Below are 19,027 nucleotides of genomic sequence, written 5' to 3'. Positions count from 1 at the left end.
CAGCTAACTCAATTAATGTCGTGACACGTGATTTGAATATCATCCCGCTTGTCGGTCACTTCAAGTTGCCAGCTTGTGTAGTCTCATTGGTCATAGTTCGCACCAACTGACGATTCGAGGCTGTTTAACTGGAACGACGACTGCTTTGAAGCCAGATCTATAAAAGCTCTAGCCTCTGACTACTGCTAGTGTCAGCTTTAGGCTGAGTCCGCCGATGCCGACAGCTACGACGTCGATGGGAACGGCAACTGTCTCGACGTCGGATATGCTACTTCATAAACCGCCCAACAAAGGTTCCTCGTCAACGGAGGCAACGCTACAATCACTATACAACCGTGCGGCGAGAGCATTCCTTCACCGAGACGTCGCAATCACGTTCACATTGTTAAGCGCTGCATTCGCGCTCCTTCCACCTCCTCTCACGCCCTCACCTGATTCCCTAGATGTCCACCGGAGAAAGTGGGACATCCTTCGCATTACCCTCGAGACCACCGTTTTCTCTTCTACTCCAGACCTCGCTGATTTACCACAACCACTCCGAGAAACCCTACTCTTACCTCCTCAGTCATTTCTTTCCACTTTGTATGCTCGATCTCTTATTTTATTTACTCCTTCATCACTGTATCGAAAACCTAGTTCCGCATTCCTACCTCACCAAGTCGTCATCACGCTCGTCGCGTCCAGCATCAAGATAGATTGCCCAAATATTGGTCGCGAGATCACAGAGGACTGGTTGTCGAAACGCGGTCAATGTGATTTTGTACCTTCCACAGGTGAACCCTATCACAAAGTTCTAGAACTCTACTGCTTGCATGTCTTGCCTCGTTTGGGCGAGTGGGAATATGTAAAAGAATTTCTGTCATACGAGAATGAACTCTCATCTGATAAAAGACGCGTAAGTTCAATTTCGTGACCTTTGTGTCGTACTGAACACGATATTGCCAGGAACTTTACTTGGCCCTCGAGGTTCAACATGCTGAAGCGCTAGAGTATAAAAAGCGGGAAACGCCAAAACGTGAGATTCCTCCCTCCCCTACACCAATACCTCCACTCCGTTCTCTATCCCCAGCATCTTCTTCCTCCTCCCTATCCACCACATCCACCCGCACCGCAGTCCCAGCATCCCCCCGTCCAAAACTTACCCGCCAACAATCCGCGTGTTCCACCTCTGCAGTTTCAGATGTCACGGTAACCAGATCCCCTCGCCACCGCCACAACCAAAGCATGCCCCGAGGAAGTTCAAGCACCAGTGGCGTTTACATCTCCCGCCTTCCACCAGTCGACCACAGTCTCGCAACTGTACAGCCCCCAACCTCCCTGGCACTCATCCGATCTTATTTCAACCACTATTTCACCACAACCAGACTAGCAGCTCTATCGATTTTGTTCTTCCTAATTCCCTTTCTGTCTCTGATTCTCAGGAGGAGGCGGCGCTTGGAGACACCTGCAGACCTGGTACGGAGGAGGTTATTGGAAGCTCGTGGCGATTCGATTGTGAGAAGGTTATGGAATGAGTTAGTGAGGGCAATTTTGGATACTGTTAGGATGGGTGGTGGTGGACTTGTATGATTTACGGCGCGTTTGCTTAGTATCAGCCTTCCTACCTAGACCAAGTGGAAGGATATTCGTATTTCAGGCTATAGGTCATGTAATTAAACGGATTGTTATTTCAGGTGACCCGGTAAGCCAACCCTCTAATTTGCCATTGAGAAACACATTCTCCACCACGCATCTGATCGTAGGCGGTCCTAAAGCAGGGCGATGGTGAATACATAAGATACTACATACATAGTTGTTTCCTTCAATCGGGCCGCATGGGCTACCGTCCCTTTGCGAAGTCTTTGGTGGGTTCTTGACCATACGATCATGCACGCAGATCGTCACGCAGGCCCTGCATGTGATGGAGTAGCATTAACGTCAGCCTGAATGAAAAAACCCATAGTTACAAATTGTGCTGGTAGCTCCTGCAATGCTGTCAAAGGCTCGTGCACATCTTTATCAATATCTATCATTGGCTCACCGTCCCCTTGCATTTTCTGCCTAGTCATTGTCATGAGGACTGGCATTTGCATCAGGCGAAGTGTACGTCGATGAATGCTTCCAGACTCATAACGAGTATTCCCCGCGGGCCTGGCGAAAGGTTCAAGTACATTGTCTGAGGAACCGACATGCATAACGATCCCAGCAAGGTAGCATCCAAGAACTCAAGGCCCACGTTCAGAAATGACCTCGACTATAAAAGTGCACTACTCGAGACGACCATCGCCGGGTCAGACGTTCATCCCTGGACTACTCGTCGTTCATTATATTGCCAGGTAAAGATGAGGCGGGCGTAGCAAGTCCATGTAGTAATTGCTCAAGGTAGCAAATTGTGGTGCCAGTGGGAAATTCAATACTGACTGTCGTGACCGGAAAGTAAGCTTCGAACTTCGCGGTTGTACAGGTAAGCGCATTTCAGCTTACAAAATATTGGAGCATTGATGGCTCACCGGTTTACTGATGGCAGGTGCGCAGCTTTAACTGCATTAGTCTTGTATGCTTGGCAATGCTTGCAGCAAAAAGCTTACCCCCTGGAACGCTAGTTCAACCTAGTTGCAATCAACTCAAATATTAGTGAGATACCACAGTCGAAAACCTCACCGTCCAACATTGCACTGACGACGGCAGTGGTCCATACCAACACAAACCGAAGGATAGCACGTGCAAACACAGGTTACTCAAAAGACTCCATAAGTGCTTGAACCAACAAACCGCGATAAAATGACACTCGCCCCTGTACGGGGCTTCAATTAATGGTTGAGTATCTACAGAATACCCATTGTGTTTGTCACCGACACTTAATTGAGATACCCTGCATGTCACTGGTCAGAGGCTCGGGCACGAACACAGTATATTTTGGGATACATACATAGCGTGCTGACGCACTAATGACGAGAGTTGGTTTAGTAGCACGGTACAATGACATCTACTGGATAACACTGCAAACCATACGCACACACCATATGATAGTCCAACGTAGTACACCTAGCATATTGAAAAATCAGCACAACTTGTCAACTGTGGTCATAACACAACATAAACGAATATTAAGACCAACATTTATGTCACTGTGTTCTTGATTGGACATTTGCTCGACTAGACCCGTTCGACCTGTTATAACATACTGATAAAACGTGTTAACTTATTAACCTCTTGTCCAGATGTCAAGGTTTGAACCCCCGTGAAGTTATCAATAAACAATCCCCTTGAAGACAAGAATCTCGCTCACCCCAATCGTATGCCATCACAGCGGAGGATGCAACTGCGAAACCACAGTCAAAGATGGAGCGAGATGTGACCGACATCCGCCTTGCTCTTCACGAACCTGAAAGATAGCTGGAAATACAATTCCAATCGAGAAATGACCAATAGCCTGGATCATGTGAGAAGTAGAATACGATCAGTGAACTTCAAAGGCGAAGATATCCCATGATATCCTGGGGTTGTACTTATCAAGGTTATCATCGAGCGCAGATCAAACAAAGCAACTTGAGCATCACTGGTAGTACGACCTATGATAATGACGCTTGGTACCTTGAACTTTGGAGCATGAGCACCGGAACAAGACTGAGAGTGTCGAAAAAAAGCTTCCATCCTTACAATCAGGCCAACGGCCACAGATTGACTGTACCAAACTTATGAACTTTGTTTGTCCTCGACTGTACGCCTGCTTAAGTGTCCAAACAAGATCCTCGGTCGAGACTTAAAAAGAAGGATATAGCTCAACCATTTCCACCACTGTCTGCACCCACACCTCGCACAGCTGCTTTGCGACTCTTGCCTTTGCGCACACGAGTGTGTGCACGTGTCAAATGAGTACCCTGATCCCATGGAGGTGTGAAACCAAGGAAGCTCTTTCGACTTGCACGATGACCACTAGGGGATTGAATATCTGAAAGGATATCAGGTACTGCTTCTCGAGGGACATCATATTGTTGCGTGTTAGTGTCTGCATATGCGATGGGCATAGGTGCCTCATATGCTGTGATCCCTAACTCCCGGCAGTAATATTGAACTGCTGCGTGGAATGCGGTCCTGCGCGTATTCCGGAGGCTCCAGTCTCTGCAAGAAGTCATCAGTAAAACACACTCAAGTCACATGCTACGCAACTTACTGCCATGTTCTGAAAAAAACATGATCAGCTTCTGTTCCCCTTTCCCATACGAAAAACAGACATACGAGTTGTGCGAGATACCAATGGTACACTCCAAATAACGTTGGTAACTGATGTTTTGCAATACAACTGACGTGGTCGGCTGGAACCACCTGTTCTCCTCAGTGGAAAGCCACGTATTCAATTTTTCCTCGAGCGCATCTAGCTTTGCTTGTGGCGTACGCCAAGCAACTTGGATAGTACAAGACTCCGCCATTTTCTGCCAGGGTAATCAGTACAACACATTCAAAGAAGGTGGAAGAGGCTCGTACATCACTACGGCGAACGTTGGTACTATATAGGCTTTTGTCAGATATCACGTGATGCACAAGGAATATTCGGATACGGACATGAACTTCGTGAATAGCTGACTATTGAAGTAATATGTTTCAGTACCATCCGATCGAGCAAAAACCGTCTGATAAAGAAAGTGTCAGATGGACTGTGCATTCATTCCAGGTAAACGTGCATACCGCAAACAAGTCCATCTTCTTAACAACTAGATTCTCATCTGAAAGTGGAAATGAAGATTTCAATCGCAACACCCAGCCCACAATTCAGCGGCTTACTATCAATGAAGCATCGATCACCAGTATCGAAGGGACTATAAACAATGGGGTTATCCTGATACTCGAGCACATACAACCACGCAACTCACTGGGTCACAAACAAAAACATAATTGCATCAAAGACATTGCTCGCAGAGTTCTTGAAGATGAAACTGGCTGCGAGAACGAGGGAATATACACTCGTCAACGACTGCGTTACATTGACACCAAAAGTGCTCAATGAAATGAAAAACAATACGACGAAGGCGAAGAGTAGCAAAATTTGATCCAGTGTCTTGAGCGCAGCCCCAACATCATGCATACTGCGCCACAGGAACCGACGTTCCTTGTACACACGAAGCAGCGATGACTTGATCTCAGACCGCGATATATCGCCATTGTCGTCGGTGTCGAAAACCCGGAAAGCATCTTTAGCTTCATCCTGCGTGGCGAATGCGGGGTAGAAGTCTTCGGCTGTGAGGTAGGTATACCGGCGATTTCTGAAAGTCCTGTATATCGCTCTGGCAAGACGCTGACGTCAAAGTTAGTTTTAGCGTACACAACGTCGTACTAAATACTCCTACCTTTGCTTCGTGTGTTGAGCTCACACTGAAGACTAACGCTTCAAGCTCATCAGTGTCGCCCTTGATATTCCGGGCATCGTGTAGTACAGCAGTCTTAAGTGCCTTCGCTGCTTGGACGACAATGGTGGGATCTTCAGTGTGTGAGTCAACAAAACGTGGGCCGGAAGGGTTAGGAGGATATCTGTGAGTTGTATGCTTGTCGACTGGGGAGTGATTAGCTGATGTTGTGGCGACGGAAGAAAATTGTTCTGGTGTAGTGGCCGAAGACTCAAGATCCTCCGACGAGGCTTTAATGATGGTCGGTTTGCGTTGCCTATGTTTTCCCTTTCTTTTGTTCTTCTTCAGCTTTGCTCCATCCTCCGTATCCGTTTCATCACCTTCACTTAGTGCAGAGATTTCTGAGCGCACTCTACCATCGAGAATATTGGAATGTTCTTTGTCGCTAAACGGATTTAGCCCAGTGAAGGTCGCAAGCATTGAATAGGAGTTGTTGGACTTGTGACGGGCCGATAACGTGGGCTTGTAGTTGCGAAGAGTTTCTATCACCCGAAGAGCTTTCTTAACTTCGTCTAGACGTTCCTTATACGCAGTCCTGTGGAATGCAAACGCTGGAAGCAATGAGACTTATGATTCTGACTCAAACCGAGTGACCGTACCAATAGCATGGGAAAGCATCCTTTGAATGCATACCACCAGGGTAAAAAAGAACAGGAATTCGATTACTTGAGCAACCTGGTGTTTCAATAAGCTTCAGAACATGAAGAGCGGCAGATGATGCTCACACGGTCCGTGTAGGGAGCATAATTCTGGACATTAGACGGGTCCTTCAACTGAAAGATATTTTGGAACAGAATGCTCCAGCTAAGCCAGGCGCCCGCGGCATAGAAGAGAGGTTTGATAGTGTCCTTAGTCGAGGCATACAACTCGAGCTTCGTTCTAATGGTCTCTGATACATGGCCCCACGTGACTGCAATCACCAGACGTATGATGGCAGGTATAATATCGATGATCATTGCGAGACCCCAAGAAATGACTACATTGGCTGCTGCCCAGAAGAGCCAAGCCTCGATATTGATGTCGACAAAATGCCTGTAGTCCGTTGGGTGTGGTTTGTACCAGAAGAAATGGACAATGAGTGCGGGAGTTATTAGGACTGCCGCAAGGAAGGTGGACCCGATGAGTGAGGAGAAGAGAAGAGTAACCAGCCTGTAATGTTCGTGTTTGGTCGGAAAAGGTATAGTACGTCCTCGGCAAACCTACCTGATAATGCCCCAGCCGCGAGACTTAATATTTATACCCATCTTCTTCTCGAACTTGGCTTCCTCATTATTGAGATCCTCGTCACCGCTCCAATCGAACTCGTCTTCTTCATCTTCATCGTCCGAAGACTGGCGTGAGTCTGATTTGGGTAATGCGAAGTTACTTCCAGAAGCGGGTGGTGAAATTACATCCTCGTGATAGTGGACAGATGGTTTCTGAGTCCCTGTTTGCGCAATGCTGGCTTGAGATGGATATGGGCCGCTTTCCTGTTTGCATTGTGGTGACCCGTCGATATTTTTTTCGTAGTTGCTCATCAAATTGACCTGGGAATGGTATGCAAATGATTCTTGTGATGGACAACGGTCTGGCACTAGCTGGGAGGTGCTTGAATCAGGTTGGAAAGGAGACGAAGGTGCGGAGTTCACAAAATGGTCCTCCTCGCTGATGTTGTCAGAGGTGAATAGCGGGTCGTGAGGCGCAAATGAAGGGGGAGGACGGAGTCTGTCTTTCATCGTGCTCCATATATAATAGCTTGCTTAACGTCACAGGTCCGCAATCGGCTGCAATTACCGACAAATATATTGCTTTCCTAGCTGTGAACTGATACTTGGAATCAGTCACAAGCTTCTTCGACCAGAGACCCTTGAAAACACAGGTGAGCACAATGTGGTGGGGAGTCAGGAAGTTAATTTGATCCTGACTATGGCGCAGATATTAATGCGTTCCACTTACACCAGTAAAGCGAACAGAATCAACAATGACGTCGTGCGTGTGGAGCAAGATGGCCGTAAGATGAAAAGGATACTGAATCGTTCGTTCTCTTCGATGATGATCACCAAGATTTTTGTTGTCAAGGGCAGTGCCACGTGAAAAATCAAATCGGCACATATGTCTCTGTCTGCCTCAGGGGCTTCAAGCTAGGTAATCACTGCTATATCGTTTGTTTCTTACACCTTCCTCTCCAACAAACATGTCTGCACCTACAGAACTTCCTATAGATGCGGAGTCTACGAAGAAGCTTGAGAAGGAATTCTCAATGGAGGCCAAATCTGAGGAAAAGAAAATGCAGTCAGCCTTCAAAGATATGCACAAACACGAAAAATTAGAAGCCAAGGCTTGCAAGGTAAGGCGTCAATCCCCAGATTCTAATATCCACCCCTGACATTGTTTAGTCCGTAAACAAAGCTGAAAAAGCTGTCAAGAAGTTGGAAAAGCTGGAGCTGGAGACCGTTCATTCCCTCCATGCCATCACCCACAAACACGACGTAGCTATTGCAGACCTTCACAAGGCGCAGGCAAGCCTTCATGTGTGTAGTAGCCTTTCTCCACCCTCTTTTCGACGCTCAAGGTTCCTAGACTCAGCAACAGCAGCTAGAAAAACACAAACAAGACTCATTAACTGCACGAACACACGTCGACCAGGTCGCCAAGGATAAGAACGATCATGATGTAGGTGGGCTATAACCAGATCGTGCACAAATCGCCTTAATATTTGTTACAGCGTGATCGTCGCGATAAACTCAATCAGCTGCACTCAAGCCCGGCGATCCAGACCGGTGGTCCGAGCGCCGGCTCTTCAGGTGCCTCTAGTACTGGTGCAAGTCAGGAAAGGACGTAGCTACACCGTGGAAGCACACGGACGGACAGTTTGCAATTGACGATTTTATATCAACCTTAATCATTGTATTTTATGGCATCATTTTCACGACTGTAATCGTACTTTTTTTCGTTTGAGGTTAAACGTCACTGACTATTGGAAGCTGACATAAGCATGAATGTGTTCGTTGCATTTTCACTGTAGACTGTAGTAATCACGCATACGAGCGACGACGACGACGACAAGCTGTTCATCGGCGACCACGACGGCGACGACGGCAGCTTCGGGATTCTGTCATGAATAAAAATCCTTTCATACCGCAACCGACGTACAACCCACCGCAACCACCACTTCCTCCAGGACCACCGCCTGCTGCACCTCCAGATTATTCCGCTTATTGGGCTGCGGCAGCCCAGCAGCAGCAGCAACAACAACAACAAGCGACTCCCGCTTACACTCCGGCATGGTCTGCACCTCAGCAGCCTCCAAGACCGCCCCCTGAACAAAGTGCTTTGTATGCAAATTACGGTTATGGCGGTCAGGGCATGCACTGGCAGCAAAGACATAGTCATCCTCAGCAACAGTATCAACCACCACCGCCTGTGGTCCAACCTCCACCACCTCCACCTCAACAACAGTACAATCCGTATCAACCGTCCGTTGGCTATCAGCAACCGTACGTTCCTCAACCCCAACAGCCAATCGTGCCCCAACAGCAGCCTGCGTACCCGCATGTGACACAAACGATGGCCCCTCCGCAACCGTATTTTCCTCAACAACAGCCACAACCCCAGCAGCAGCCTCGACATAACCATGGTCTTCATCACACCCCACCCCAACATCTTCCCCCCGCCAAACGCCAACGGTTTGATGGTCCGAACCAACACCACGGTCAGAATCGACAACTTGGACCACCCCCTCCTCAGCCTCAGTTTCAACCACCTCCTGCACCGCCCGGGAGTGTCGGGATTTACCCCCAGAACCAAGGTCAGGGTCAAGGGCAGCCTGGTGCCAATCAGATGCCCTTGGGTGGAAATAGAGGCGGAATCGGCGGAAGAGGAGGCAATATGAATACCGGAAGAGGCAGAGGTGCAGTTATGAGCGGAAACCGGGGAGGATTAACCGGACAACGTGGCGGCAGAGGCGGTGGCATGTTCGTGAATAATGGCAGCGGACGAGGTGGTGCCGCCGCTCAACAAAATTCTCTGCGTGGACACGGCTCGAGAGGAGGCTTTAACAAGGACTTTCACAATCGCAGAGGTGGGTCGTTCAATGCCGGACATCAGCACCACCAAAACAATACTGCGTTTCGTGGACGAGGACAAGGCCATACTTCAGGTCGTGCAGGCCGCCAGGATGGTAGTACAAATTTTGGAAACCGTGATGCATCACAATTTGCAAGCAGCGGTAAGAAGGACGAAAATCGGCGCACGCTCACTGACTTTAAAATTGTGGGCCTCGAGATGCCTGAACTTGGATGGACGTGGGGAGTGCTACCATCCCCTATTAAGGCTGAAGAAAAAGAGGTCGCTGCTTCTCTTTTGGACTCCTCACAAGAGCAAGTTAAGGATGAAGATATGCATGCCGGTGCCACATCAGAACCCACACCAACAGCAGACGCTGCAGATACAAAACCGGATGCTTCCTACCAGGAGCAGTCGTCCTCGTTGACAACGCCTCCACCCTCTCGCATCCGCATTTATTTTCACACTCCTGTTTCTCCTGATGACTCACATCCCATTCCGCACAATGCTTCGTACACTGCACCTCCAGATATGCGCAAAGGCAAGCGCAAGAAGCTTGAGGATGATGATGGCGATGCAGAAGAAGGTCGAGAAAGACCGCCTCCTCCTCGCGGCGGTCAGGTGGACGATAATACCAGTGTTGACTTGGATGGAGTGGGCCGCGAAAGCGCAGCGCCCAGCGTGGCAGACACTGCTAGTGAAGGTGATTGGCTCATGGCCGCTATCGCTGAGGATGAAGGCGACGTAGGCGCCGATGCCGATGCGGCTACTGCCGTTGATGACATGAATGAAGAGGAGAGCCATGCTGCAAGTGTTCTCCATTTCGTTCCTGCTACGAATACTTTTCTCAATGGGAATGGTGAGTTGAACCTTCCTTGTTTTTCGCTTTGGGTGGATGCTTTCGAGCTTGGGGAGAGCGTCCATTCGTGGCTCAAGGCTGTACACACTAACATATATCTTAAAGGCTCCCATAGTACTGAGATGGACGGAATTGCCTCTTCAGGAGGTATTCATGAGCAGTTTGATGGCTCACATGTTGGGGACAATCACGATGCTGTCCCGGATGCTGAAGGGGTCAAGTCATCAGTGTCCTCAGATGTCGCTGCTGTTGACCTTGGTGTAAACCAAGGTAGTGCTGCTGCGACACAGCCGAACGTGAACATATTGGTTTCTGCACCTGAAGAGGGTGGCGATGCTTCGCCAGTCACCCAGCCTGTTGATGATGAAAATGTTGATAGGCTCTTTGATGCATCAGCTAATCTAGCTGATCCCTCTCATGCTATTTATTTGAGCGCTTCCTTTGATACGAGTTCTTCTACTGGTCATGGTTCTCCTCCTGTTGTTCAGCCTGATATGCCTCATAGCGAGAAACAGTCTACTGATCATGATGGGTACCTTGATACGCAGGTATCCGACACACAGACTTCCGATCCGAAGCCCCTTCAAGCGGAGGCGTCACTTGCGTCAACAATTCACGACGAGGATATGGGTGCAGGCACATATGCAGAAGAGCAAGTTGTCTTAGAGTTTACCGGCGAAATTCCGGTCGAGCACGAAGAAGTCATTATGCATACCAAAGGTGCCAACGAATCTGTGGATCAAGAGCACCTTCCTGAGCCCCCTGCCTCTCCTACGTCGAATACATTACTCTCTACCTCTTCTGGTTCAACATATGGCGAGCCATCGCATCCTCCAGCAAACATGGCAGTTTCGAAAGGTGGCCGAGTGCCATCTGCAAACCGCCTGTCAATCTCATATGCTGCCGGTAGCAGGCGTCTGGTTGTGGACGCAGAAGTGGTCGAATCTTTGAAGGTTTACAGATCTGAGGGTCGAATCGAAGTTCATATATCCCTCGATAAAGGTATCGATGATGGCCTCAAGGGCGTTTTGGTGAGATTGTTTGTTCGTTTGATATTATGATCTCTAACACAATTATAGATTGAGGGACTTTCCGATGCGACAAAATCATATTCTCCTTTACCAACTTTATCAGAAGCGTCCAGCACTGATGAGACCCTACCTTCCTTCTCGAAGGCTACGCTACCTTCAAAGATCACTTTGATGGTTCATCTTGATACTGAGCGCCCATTGTCGGAACCTAAGTGGGTTAAATCAGGCGATGTGCAAGAGTGGCTGAAGAGCATGTTTGGAAGAATGTTCTGGGTAGCAGGGGATGCTGCTGATGGGTGGGAAAAAAAGATCGCAGTTGTAGATCCTGATCCAGTTCGTTCTCGCTATCTTGACAGAAGTCTCGATCTTGACTATCTTGTCTCTAAGGCTCCGACGATCTGGACGGTGTTGGATGGGTGGGCAATCAACTCCCCTGTCGGTGTTCCCACAGAACGACAGCGCTTCGTGAAGACGCATTTAACTGAGGTAGATAACATGATGGAGATTCTTCTCAGGCTGGTCAGAGGCGAGCGTGCCACCCCCTTTTCTCAATCTACGCCTGCGATATCAGCTCCGAGCGTGTCGGGACCACTTTTGGCTGCTCTTTCACAGTCCTCGTCTCACGGTGCCCAGCAGACGCACGTATCGTTGGCGGTACTAGCATTGTTCCACATGTCAGTGGACTTTGCGCGGAAGGCTTCTGGTGAGAAGGGAAAGTCTGAGGCAGAGGAAAAGATGAGTGAGATAATTCGATGTCTACCATCCCACTTATTATACAAGAGTCTTGACGGAATGTTCAAGGAATGGAGAGCGGACAAGAAGGGAAGCCGTTGATAGTGAATAGATATCGCCGTTTGCGCTTTCTTCATTTTGTAGCAAGCATTAAGTTAAAGTTGTTACATGGGTACATTTATACTTTGTCACGAAGCGTGACACTCGAACCACGGCTCAGCTTAAATCATTGCCAACATGAGGACATTACGGCAGGGTTTTCTGCAGGTTGTCATCTCCCTCCTTCTACTCTTCGTCTAACACCATGGGCGACTTGCATGAAGTCGAATTGTCGTGGTATGTTATCCCCAAATTGATGAGCGCTTGTGCTCATCTTCTACTCTCAGGCCCTATGGTGATGCTTCGGACGTGATCTTAACTGGTTCATTCGACCACGTAAGTACCCACAGTTCGCCGCAGGCTCAGTTTCGTTATTTTTTGATCCTGGTAGTGGTCCTGCACTATGCATCTGCCCAAGGGCGCTTCTGGTTTCGTAGGCAATGTCAGGGTTCCTTGGAATGAGAAGATTCCATATAAGTTCATTGTGGACGGAAAATGGGTCACCCGCAATGACCGCCCAACAGAGTTCGATGCTGCCGGGAACCTTAATAATGTTCTTATCGCGCCCTCTAAACCCATTCCTATAATTCCTATAATGGAACACCCATCAACCACTGTTCCTCAAGGCCCCACCGACTCCATGAGTTCAGCTACCACATTACCTGAAGAGTCGCTGTTGTCCAGCGAGACCTCCCCGCAGCAGGCACTAGAGGCGGATCAACCATGTGGAATCACTGAATCTGATTCCACTAATGCGACAAGCGCTGTTGATGATGTAGACGTTTCTGACAAGGACGTCGTGTCAACCCAAGTTCCCGACATTATCGTCGAATCAGCTGAACCTCCCGCATCGAGCGGCGAGAATGACACTTTCCATGCAATCGTGGACACTGCAACGAGCGCGGCATCGCACGTTTCAGAAGATGTCTCTAGCGTACTAGAATATGTTTCCTCGGGTATTAGCTACATGTTTTCGAGCACCCCCCGTGCTTCGACGGACAATGTCGACGTTCTGGTAATCGCAACAGCACAGAATTTGTCTTCAACGCTGATCTCTGTTCCTTTCACTACGCAGGGCACAACCGAACAACCATCAACCACTTCGGCCATCGAGCCGATCGTTGCCGAGGCACCAGTGGAGAGCGCTCAGGGATCTCCCCTCCCTGACATCACTGAGGCCGCGCCGCAAATTGCGCCCGTCGTCCCTATCCTTATCTTACCTGTCAACGATTACATGTTGAATGAATCTGCGTCACCAGACCCGGAAAGTGATGCACGTGATCTGTTGGCCTCCGATTCATTGGATGCGACAGTACTCGGGACGCATTCCCCTATACTTTTGTCCAAACCATCACTATCTACCACACAGGAAGTTCAAACCAGAGAGCAGGAGAGCAAACTTGCGGAGGAAGAGAATTCAGAAGTTCAGGGAGCCGAAGAGGAAAAAGAAGAATCACTTGTGGATACAGTCGTTCCCCCTCCAGACGCAGCTGCCACTTCCACAACACCTGAGATTGACGTCAACCCAGGCCCCGCTCAAACAAGCCATGCATCTGCTCTTGATGCTGCGCCTATCGTGGCCAACAACGAGTCATCTTTACCGGCGCCAGAGTCTCAAGATATCCCTGAAGTCGCCGGCTCGTCAATGCCCTCCACAAACGATGTTCCCAAAGATTCAAAGGAGGTTTCATTCCCGGCTTCCGCTACCACCGACCCCACCGTAATATCGTCATCCAAGTTCAGCACCGCTAGTACTAAAAAGAAGCGGCGGCCACTCTTCGCCAAGTTGAGAGAGTATTTCTCTCGCAAGGAGAAGACGAAGAAGTAAATATTCTTACCGCATCTTGATCGTCAGTATCCGCACGTTCGCACATTGATAACCCACACTTTTCTCGCGCTTTCACAACCTCTTACTATGTCGACGACCTCTTATTTCTTTCAACATACACAAATTATACCTCTTGACTTTTACTAATGAGGATTCTGTAGGATTTGTGGCTGTTGTACATAGTAATGGTGTTATATATGCATCTCTATCGTGGTGCTGTCTTCATTGATCTCAGGAGATAATGTCTAGAACAATGCCTGGCAAAGTGTTGAGAACCTTGGTGACTACAAGGGGTCAAGAACTTGCCTGCGCTTATGGTCTCACCTCCCCGTCGAACGAGAATTCTTCCCATATCTTTGTTCACAGAGAATGGCTCCAATGGAATAGGGCGAGCGCTGAGTGCAGGACCTGATAGGGTCCCGGCACGCAGGCTAATCTCCACCTCAGCTGAACTACCCCTGGACAGTACTCTTGTATGCAAGATCAGATATAATCCCTGGAAGGACAGAAAAGGCACGAAGCGCACCGAGGATTCTTCTTCGTCACTACCCCAGAAACTCTGTCCAAGGTAGCTATTAACTTTGATATCGTGGCAGGTACATCTCTTGAGTGATGGAACAGCTCGATCTAACCCCAGGGTTATAAGATGCAATAAAGAGGGTTCTAGGCGACGTACTGATGCACCAGTAATGATTGGGAGCTGGATATCGAATACAATTATTCGAGCTGTGAAGACTGTAGCCAATGGCACAATGTCCGATGGCGGGCAAAGAACGCTTCCGATGCTCAGATGGATAGGGTCGATGGAAGTCAGGTACAGAGTTGCATTGGTTCCAGCTGCTGCCCAAGGCACGTTCTGTTCCTCAACGTCGATGACTGAACATTAATCAACATCTGCACAACAGCACTGACAAGTATAGGAACCCACGTCGAACGATCGCAGATTCATCTCCCGGAAGTACTCGCAGGCGTTCTCCAGCTTGCACAACGCCACCACATATACGACCAGTTACCGCCGTTCCGGAATTTTGTCCTTTGAAGACATTGGATATCGGCAATCTTAATGGGGAAGCAATTTCTCGAGCGGGTGGTTCCAGTTGATCTGGATGTGGTTGAGCACATCAATGCAGGTACAGTGCAAAATGGCTCACCAAGCAAGTCAACCAGCGTAGGGCCTTTGTACCATTTAGACAGTGCCAAAGCATGGGCATCCGTACAGTTGACAAGGTTAACGCCGAGTATAGCACTTACTGGGACAAAGCTCGTTTTCGAAGAAGGAAACCCAGACTGGACGAGGAAGGCGCGTAACAACCCACATATTTCTTCAAATCGACTCGAATCCCAATTAACCTGCAACCAACCATGTTGGCGATGATAAAATATAAACTTGTGAGACCTTAAACCAACCTGATCTAATTTGTTGACTGCCACAATAACTTGAGATACACCGAGGCTCCGAACTAGCAGGAGATGTTCACGAGTCTGACCACCACGGTCGAAACCTGCCTCGAACTCTCCAGTAATAGCATCGACTACAAGTAACGCGCAATCGGCTTGAGCGGCTCCAGAAATCATGTTTGGAATAAAGTCCTTGTGTCCAGGGGCATCTAGAATGGTGACCTGTCGTTGAGGAGTCGACAAAGATTGTAAAGCAATGTCCATCGTGATTCCTCTGTTGATCAGTTGGTACGTGCACTTGGAATAGCAGATTGTTACAGACCTCTCCCGTTCTTCGACGGTCCCATCCAACTCCCATGCCCAGCTGAAACTGCTCTTCCCAGCTTTACTACTGCCTCTCTCATTAGCAACTCGAGTCTTTTCGTCAATTCTACCCAGCTCGTAGAGCAAACGACCCATAAGCGTCGATTTTCCAGCATCGACATGTCCTGTCGTTCAGCATCAACAGAAATTCACTTGAAAATGCCAGCGAGACTTAGTACCAATCACGACCAAGCTAACAGCTTTTTTGTCACCTCCTTGCCTTTCGAGGGCTGTTTGAACTTCCTGCAACAGCTTTCCACGCTCCAGTGCAATTTTTGGAGGAGGTTCATCGTTCGGCTCTTCTCCCTTTGGCAACAAGTTCAATGCGGCCATGTCGAGCAGTCGAGCATCCAAACCTCCTGTACCGCGGGGAGTCATCGCTCCCGACTTCTTCGCACCCATACCAGCCTTCTTTGAAGCCCTACTCGGTGTATTCACAGGAGACATCGCTTGAGAAACCGGCGTGGTATAGCCAGACGAAGAAGGTGTCTTCGCTACTTTCTTCTGCGCCGCTTTCTCCGCCTTCTCGCGTTCCTTCGCGGCTGAGGTGACAATCAGCAAAAAAATTCCATTAGAGTCCATAACCTGGTCTACAACAAACAAACAAGTCCTCCAGAAAAATGAATGAATAAAATAAAAATGCGAGTAGAGAAATACAAGAAAGGAATGCGGATGGAGCAGGGATCCGTGATTTGTTCACCGTCTGTGGGCAAGAGAAGTCCCACGGCGTGCGTTGAATACGATATCGTCAGGGCTCGGAACGTCAAATGCAAATCCCGAGTTCATCTTCATCCCCGGTAATGCTGCCCTAGGGCGAGACGACTTGTGTCGTTGAGCCTGTGAGAGACCGAGGCTGGAGTGGCTCTGTGAATGGGAAGCCTCGTACACCTTCACAAGGTTCGGCAACTCCCTTCCATACTTGTGAGTTGAATGTGTGGCCTTGTCTTCGGGGGACGGGGGTGTTAGAGGATCATCGAGAAGTAAAGAAGCGAATGCCGAGGGAGACGCACGAGAATTAGTTGGCTTTGGTATGAATAGAGGAGACGGTATGATGCCATGGGAATCGGTATCGTCGTCGGGTGGCGTAGGCTGCGGTTTTTCACTCGCTTTTTTGACTTTCTTTGCCAATTTAGATTGCTTTGGCTCTGCACCGGGCATCTGGACTAACGATTTAGGCTCTTGAGCCTGTGGCCTAGAGAGACTTTGTAGTGACTGATAAGATGTAGTTATAGCAGTAGTAGCTGTGGCTCCATTTGCAATGGGCGTGAAATACTGTGTGTGAGGTTTAGGAAGCTCCTTCGGAGGCGAACTAGGCGGGGACTTTGGAAGCTTCGGCATGAGACTAGTATTGGCGCTGGCTTTCGCCTGGGCAAGCGCTGCGAGCTTGGACTGAGGACGAGCCTTGACTTCAACCTCTTGGCGTACAATGGGCAAGTTTGGAGTAACGTCAGCTCGAGGTGGCGAATGTGGCATTGCTGGTTTGACAGTAGCCACCGACGATGCCTTAGACGCCGCGCTCGACTCACTCTTTGGAGATGGTCTCGCAGCTCTTTCGCGATCGTGGGCTTCTAATTCCAAAGCTGCCTGAATAGCCTGTTTGACGTGCCCAGACATGGAAGAAGGGGTGGTAGACGCAGCCTTTATAGAAGGAAGTGTTTTTTCTGTAGGTAGGGGTTTTATAGTGGTTGCGAATGATAACCGGCTTTCAGCAGTAGGTCGTAAGGCGGGGTAAGTAAGTACTGAAGTCGTCTCCAAATCCGATGAACGAGAACTCCTCGTACTTGCACGAGAACTCGCAAGCATGGATAATTTAGAGGGTTTACTGCTGGCTGGAGGCTTCGGAGGGAGGGGTTTCCCGCTCACTTTCGACTGGAAATCGGAAATCTCGGGAAGAGTATCCATGGGTGGTACATGAGCAATCGATGATTTTGCACGCGATGTTGCGCGCCCTTTTGGAAGCGGAAGCGGCTCTGTGAGTACATCAGATTGTGATACTGATGTAGCAAGTGATGGAGCGGCTTCATAGTTCGAAAGACGCTTTACTGCGGAGGGTGATGGTGATGGAGGGATGAAGTTTGGATCCATCACGGTCTCTGGATATTCTAGCGCTACGGTACTGCGTTGGCGAGTATCTGTCCTGACTTCAGTCACATCAATCAAATTCTTATTGATACCACATACCGATTACCTCCCCGTAAGATGTCGTAGAATCAGTGATCATTGATGCACGTGGATTATCCAAAGCTACGAGTTGCTGTTTTGAAGGCCAGTGGCGGGAGGGTTCAGTCCTTTCGGTAATCTCCGTAATGGTGCTGAGCCTCGAGCCGCGTGACAAGACGCCCAATGGTATATCATCCGAGTCGACCTCTTCTGGATATTCCTCGGGATAATAAACCTCATGTTGACCTTGCTGTGCTAATACTATGAGGGGAACTCTGGGTCGGTCCAAGTCGCCATCGTAATATTCGTAGCCTGTTGGTCCAGCCACGTATTGTGGTTCTTCTTGGACCCCCTGGCCTTCTGGTTGTAGTATATCGATATTGTCCGGTCGCACTGAAATGCATTTAGCTTCTGACTGTACGAAGGGCTGACGCAGGGATTGTGGGGACGACATGCACCTTCCTGTTCCTCGTCTCGTCTACGGCGTAGCCGGTTCCATAAACGGGATCCAAAACGGGGGGTAACAACAACATGATGGAAGAGCGAATGCAAGACTATTTACAAATGAGAAGTCACATCGGAACTTACCTTTGCGAGTTTTGGCTGACGCTCTCCTGTCTTGCTCGTCTGTCAAGAGTGCATCAGTTGAAAGACACGATGACAAAGATGTTGATGTGTTACGCACCATACAAATACGATAAACTGCTCTCTACATTAAAGTACTGGTCCCATAAGGTTTCCTTGATGAAGTCATCATCGAGGCCTGAGACTGCTTCATCTCCGATGAGCTCTCTGACTTGTTCAAGACAGAACGCCATTTGTGCTGTATTAGGCCCTCAGCGTGCATTATGAGCACAGGTATCGGGCCACTCGCCATGCTGCTCGGGAGTGAGTTCGTCTCCTCCGTCGGATAATGCATCATCATCCAATTCATCTAGTCACACGATAAATCTCATATAAAACTGCCATTAGGATGATTCATAAATACCATGGATGTTCATATTTCGTACAAGCCTATGTCTGGACATGGTAAAGATTATACAGATGGAGATACAAAGATATAGGGATTTGAGAAGAATCTATGCGATCTGGTTCAATAACCTACTGACTAGCGAGTCACCAAACAAGCACA

The 19,027-nt window shown here is 48.7% G+C and overlaps 8 protein-coding genes across 8 annotated transcripts; 4 read left to right on the top strand and 4 right to left on the bottom strand.

Moving 5' to 3' along the window:
- Positions 1-265: 265 nt before the first annotated feature.
- Positions 266-1,569, top strand: EDB93DRAFT_1075588 (uncharacterized protein; the record flags this gene model as incomplete). Its single annotated transcript, XM_041445176.1, has 2 exons — positions 266-895; positions 946-1,569. 2 exons carry the CDS (start codon positions 266-268, stop codon positions 1,567-1,569), a joined length of 1,254 nt encoding a protein of 417 aa, XP_041312758.1.
- Positions 1,570-2,361: 792 nt separating this feature from the next.
- On the bottom strand, positions 2,362-3,337 carry EDB93DRAFT_439082 (uncharacterized protein). The gene is made up of 5 exons (XM_041456368.1): positions 3,269-3,337; positions 3,098-3,189; positions 2,909-3,024; positions 2,490-2,851; positions 2,362-2,427 (listed from the first exon to the last, which is right to left on the bottom strand). The coding sequence occupies exons 2-4, from the start codon at positions 3,125-3,127 to the stop codon at positions 2,611-2,613; spliced, it is 387 nt and encodes a 128-aa protein (XP_041312757.1). The 5' UTR covers positions 3,128-3,189; positions 3,269-3,337; the 3' UTR covers positions 2,362-2,427; positions 2,490-2,610.
- On the bottom strand, positions 3,273-7,096 carry EDB93DRAFT_1283571 (Mechanosensitive ion channel-domain-containing protein; the record flags this gene model as incomplete). Its single annotated transcript, XM_041454474.1, has 12 exons — positions 3,273-4,101; positions 4,154-4,162; positions 4,219-4,412; positions 4,465-4,486; positions 4,543-4,610; positions 4,666-4,703; positions 4,762-4,796; positions 4,851-5,272; positions 5,325-5,932; positions 5,981-6,056; positions 6,107-6,530; positions 6,585-7,096. 12 exons carry the CDS (start codon positions 7,094-7,096, stop codon positions 3,762-3,764), a joined length of 2,748 nt encoding a protein of 915 aa, XP_041312756.1. The 3' UTR covers positions 3,273-3,761.
- Positions 7,097-7,554: 458 nt separating this feature from the next.
- Positions 7,555-8,202, top strand: EDB93DRAFT_1245580 (uncharacterized protein; the record flags this gene model as incomplete). Its single annotated transcript, XM_041452330.1, has 4 exons — positions 7,555-7,707; positions 7,757-7,891; positions 7,941-8,033; positions 8,086-8,202. 4 exons carry the CDS (start codon positions 7,555-7,557, stop codon positions 8,200-8,202), a joined length of 498 nt encoding a protein of 165 aa, XP_041312755.1.
- A 158-nt stretch (positions 8,203-8,360) lies between these two features.
- Positions 8,361-12,266, top strand: EDB93DRAFT_1117650 (uncharacterized protein). The gene is made up of 4 exons (XM_041448384.1): positions 8,361-10,284; positions 10,390-11,315; positions 11,364-11,648; positions 11,703-12,266. The coding sequence occupies exons 1-4, from the start codon at positions 8,478-8,480 to the stop codon at positions 12,147-12,149; spliced, it is 3,465 nt and encodes a 1,154-aa protein (XP_041312754.1). The 5' UTR covers positions 8,361-8,477; the 3' UTR covers positions 12,150-12,266.
- Positions 12,267-12,351: 85 nt separating this feature from the next.
- On the top strand, positions 12,352-12,723 carry EDB93DRAFT_1049839 (carbohydrate-binding module family 48 protein; the record flags this gene model as incomplete). Its single annotated transcript, XM_041444666.1, has 3 exons — positions 12,352-12,383; positions 12,434-12,482; positions 12,538-12,723. Coding segments are annotated over 3 exons (267 nt in total), but the record flags the coding sequence as incomplete, so codon positions are not given.
- A 1,353-nt stretch (positions 12,724-14,076) lies between these two features.
- Positions 14,077-16,155, bottom strand: EDB93DRAFT_438546 (P-loop containing nucleoside triphosphate hydrolase protein). The gene is made up of 9 exons (XM_041456366.1): positions 16,092-16,155; positions 15,915-16,041; positions 15,695-15,860; positions 15,382-15,646; positions 15,126-15,324; positions 14,903-15,076; positions 14,651-14,850; positions 14,501-14,601; positions 14,077-14,444 (listed from the first exon to the last, which is right to left on the bottom strand). Exons 3-9 carry the CDS (start codon positions 15,829-15,831, stop codon positions 14,180-14,182), a joined length of 1,341 nt encoding a protein of 446 aa, XP_041312752.1. The 5' UTR covers positions 15,832-15,860; positions 15,915-16,041; positions 16,092-16,155; the 3' UTR covers positions 14,077-14,179.
- A 136-nt stretch (positions 16,156-16,291) lies between these two features.
- On the bottom strand, positions 16,292-18,997 carry EDB93DRAFT_438579 (uncharacterized protein). The gene is made up of 8 exons (XM_041456367.1): positions 18,884-18,997; positions 18,770-18,829; positions 18,581-18,718; positions 18,484-18,522; positions 18,354-18,425; positions 17,917-18,288; positions 16,746-17,867; positions 16,292-16,679 (listed from the first exon to the last, which is right to left on the bottom strand). The coding sequence occupies exons 1-8, from the start codon at positions 18,921-18,923 to the stop codon at positions 16,432-16,434; spliced, it is 2,091 nt and encodes a 696-aa protein (XP_041312751.1). The 5' UTR covers positions 18,924-18,997; the 3' UTR covers positions 16,292-16,431.
- Between the last annotated feature and the right edge of the window lie 30 nt (positions 18,998-19,027).

Source organism: Suillus bovinus (assembly GCF_016758785.1).
Source record: "Suillus bovinus strain UH-Sbo-P2 chromosome Unknown EDB93scaffold_3, whole genome shotgun sequence".
NCBI lineage: Eukaryota > Fungi > Basidiomycota > Agaricomycetes > Boletales > Suillaceae > Suillus > Suillus bovinus.
Note: the sequence above shows the minus strand (reverse complement) of the source record. Positions and strands in the feature narration are given on the sequence as shown.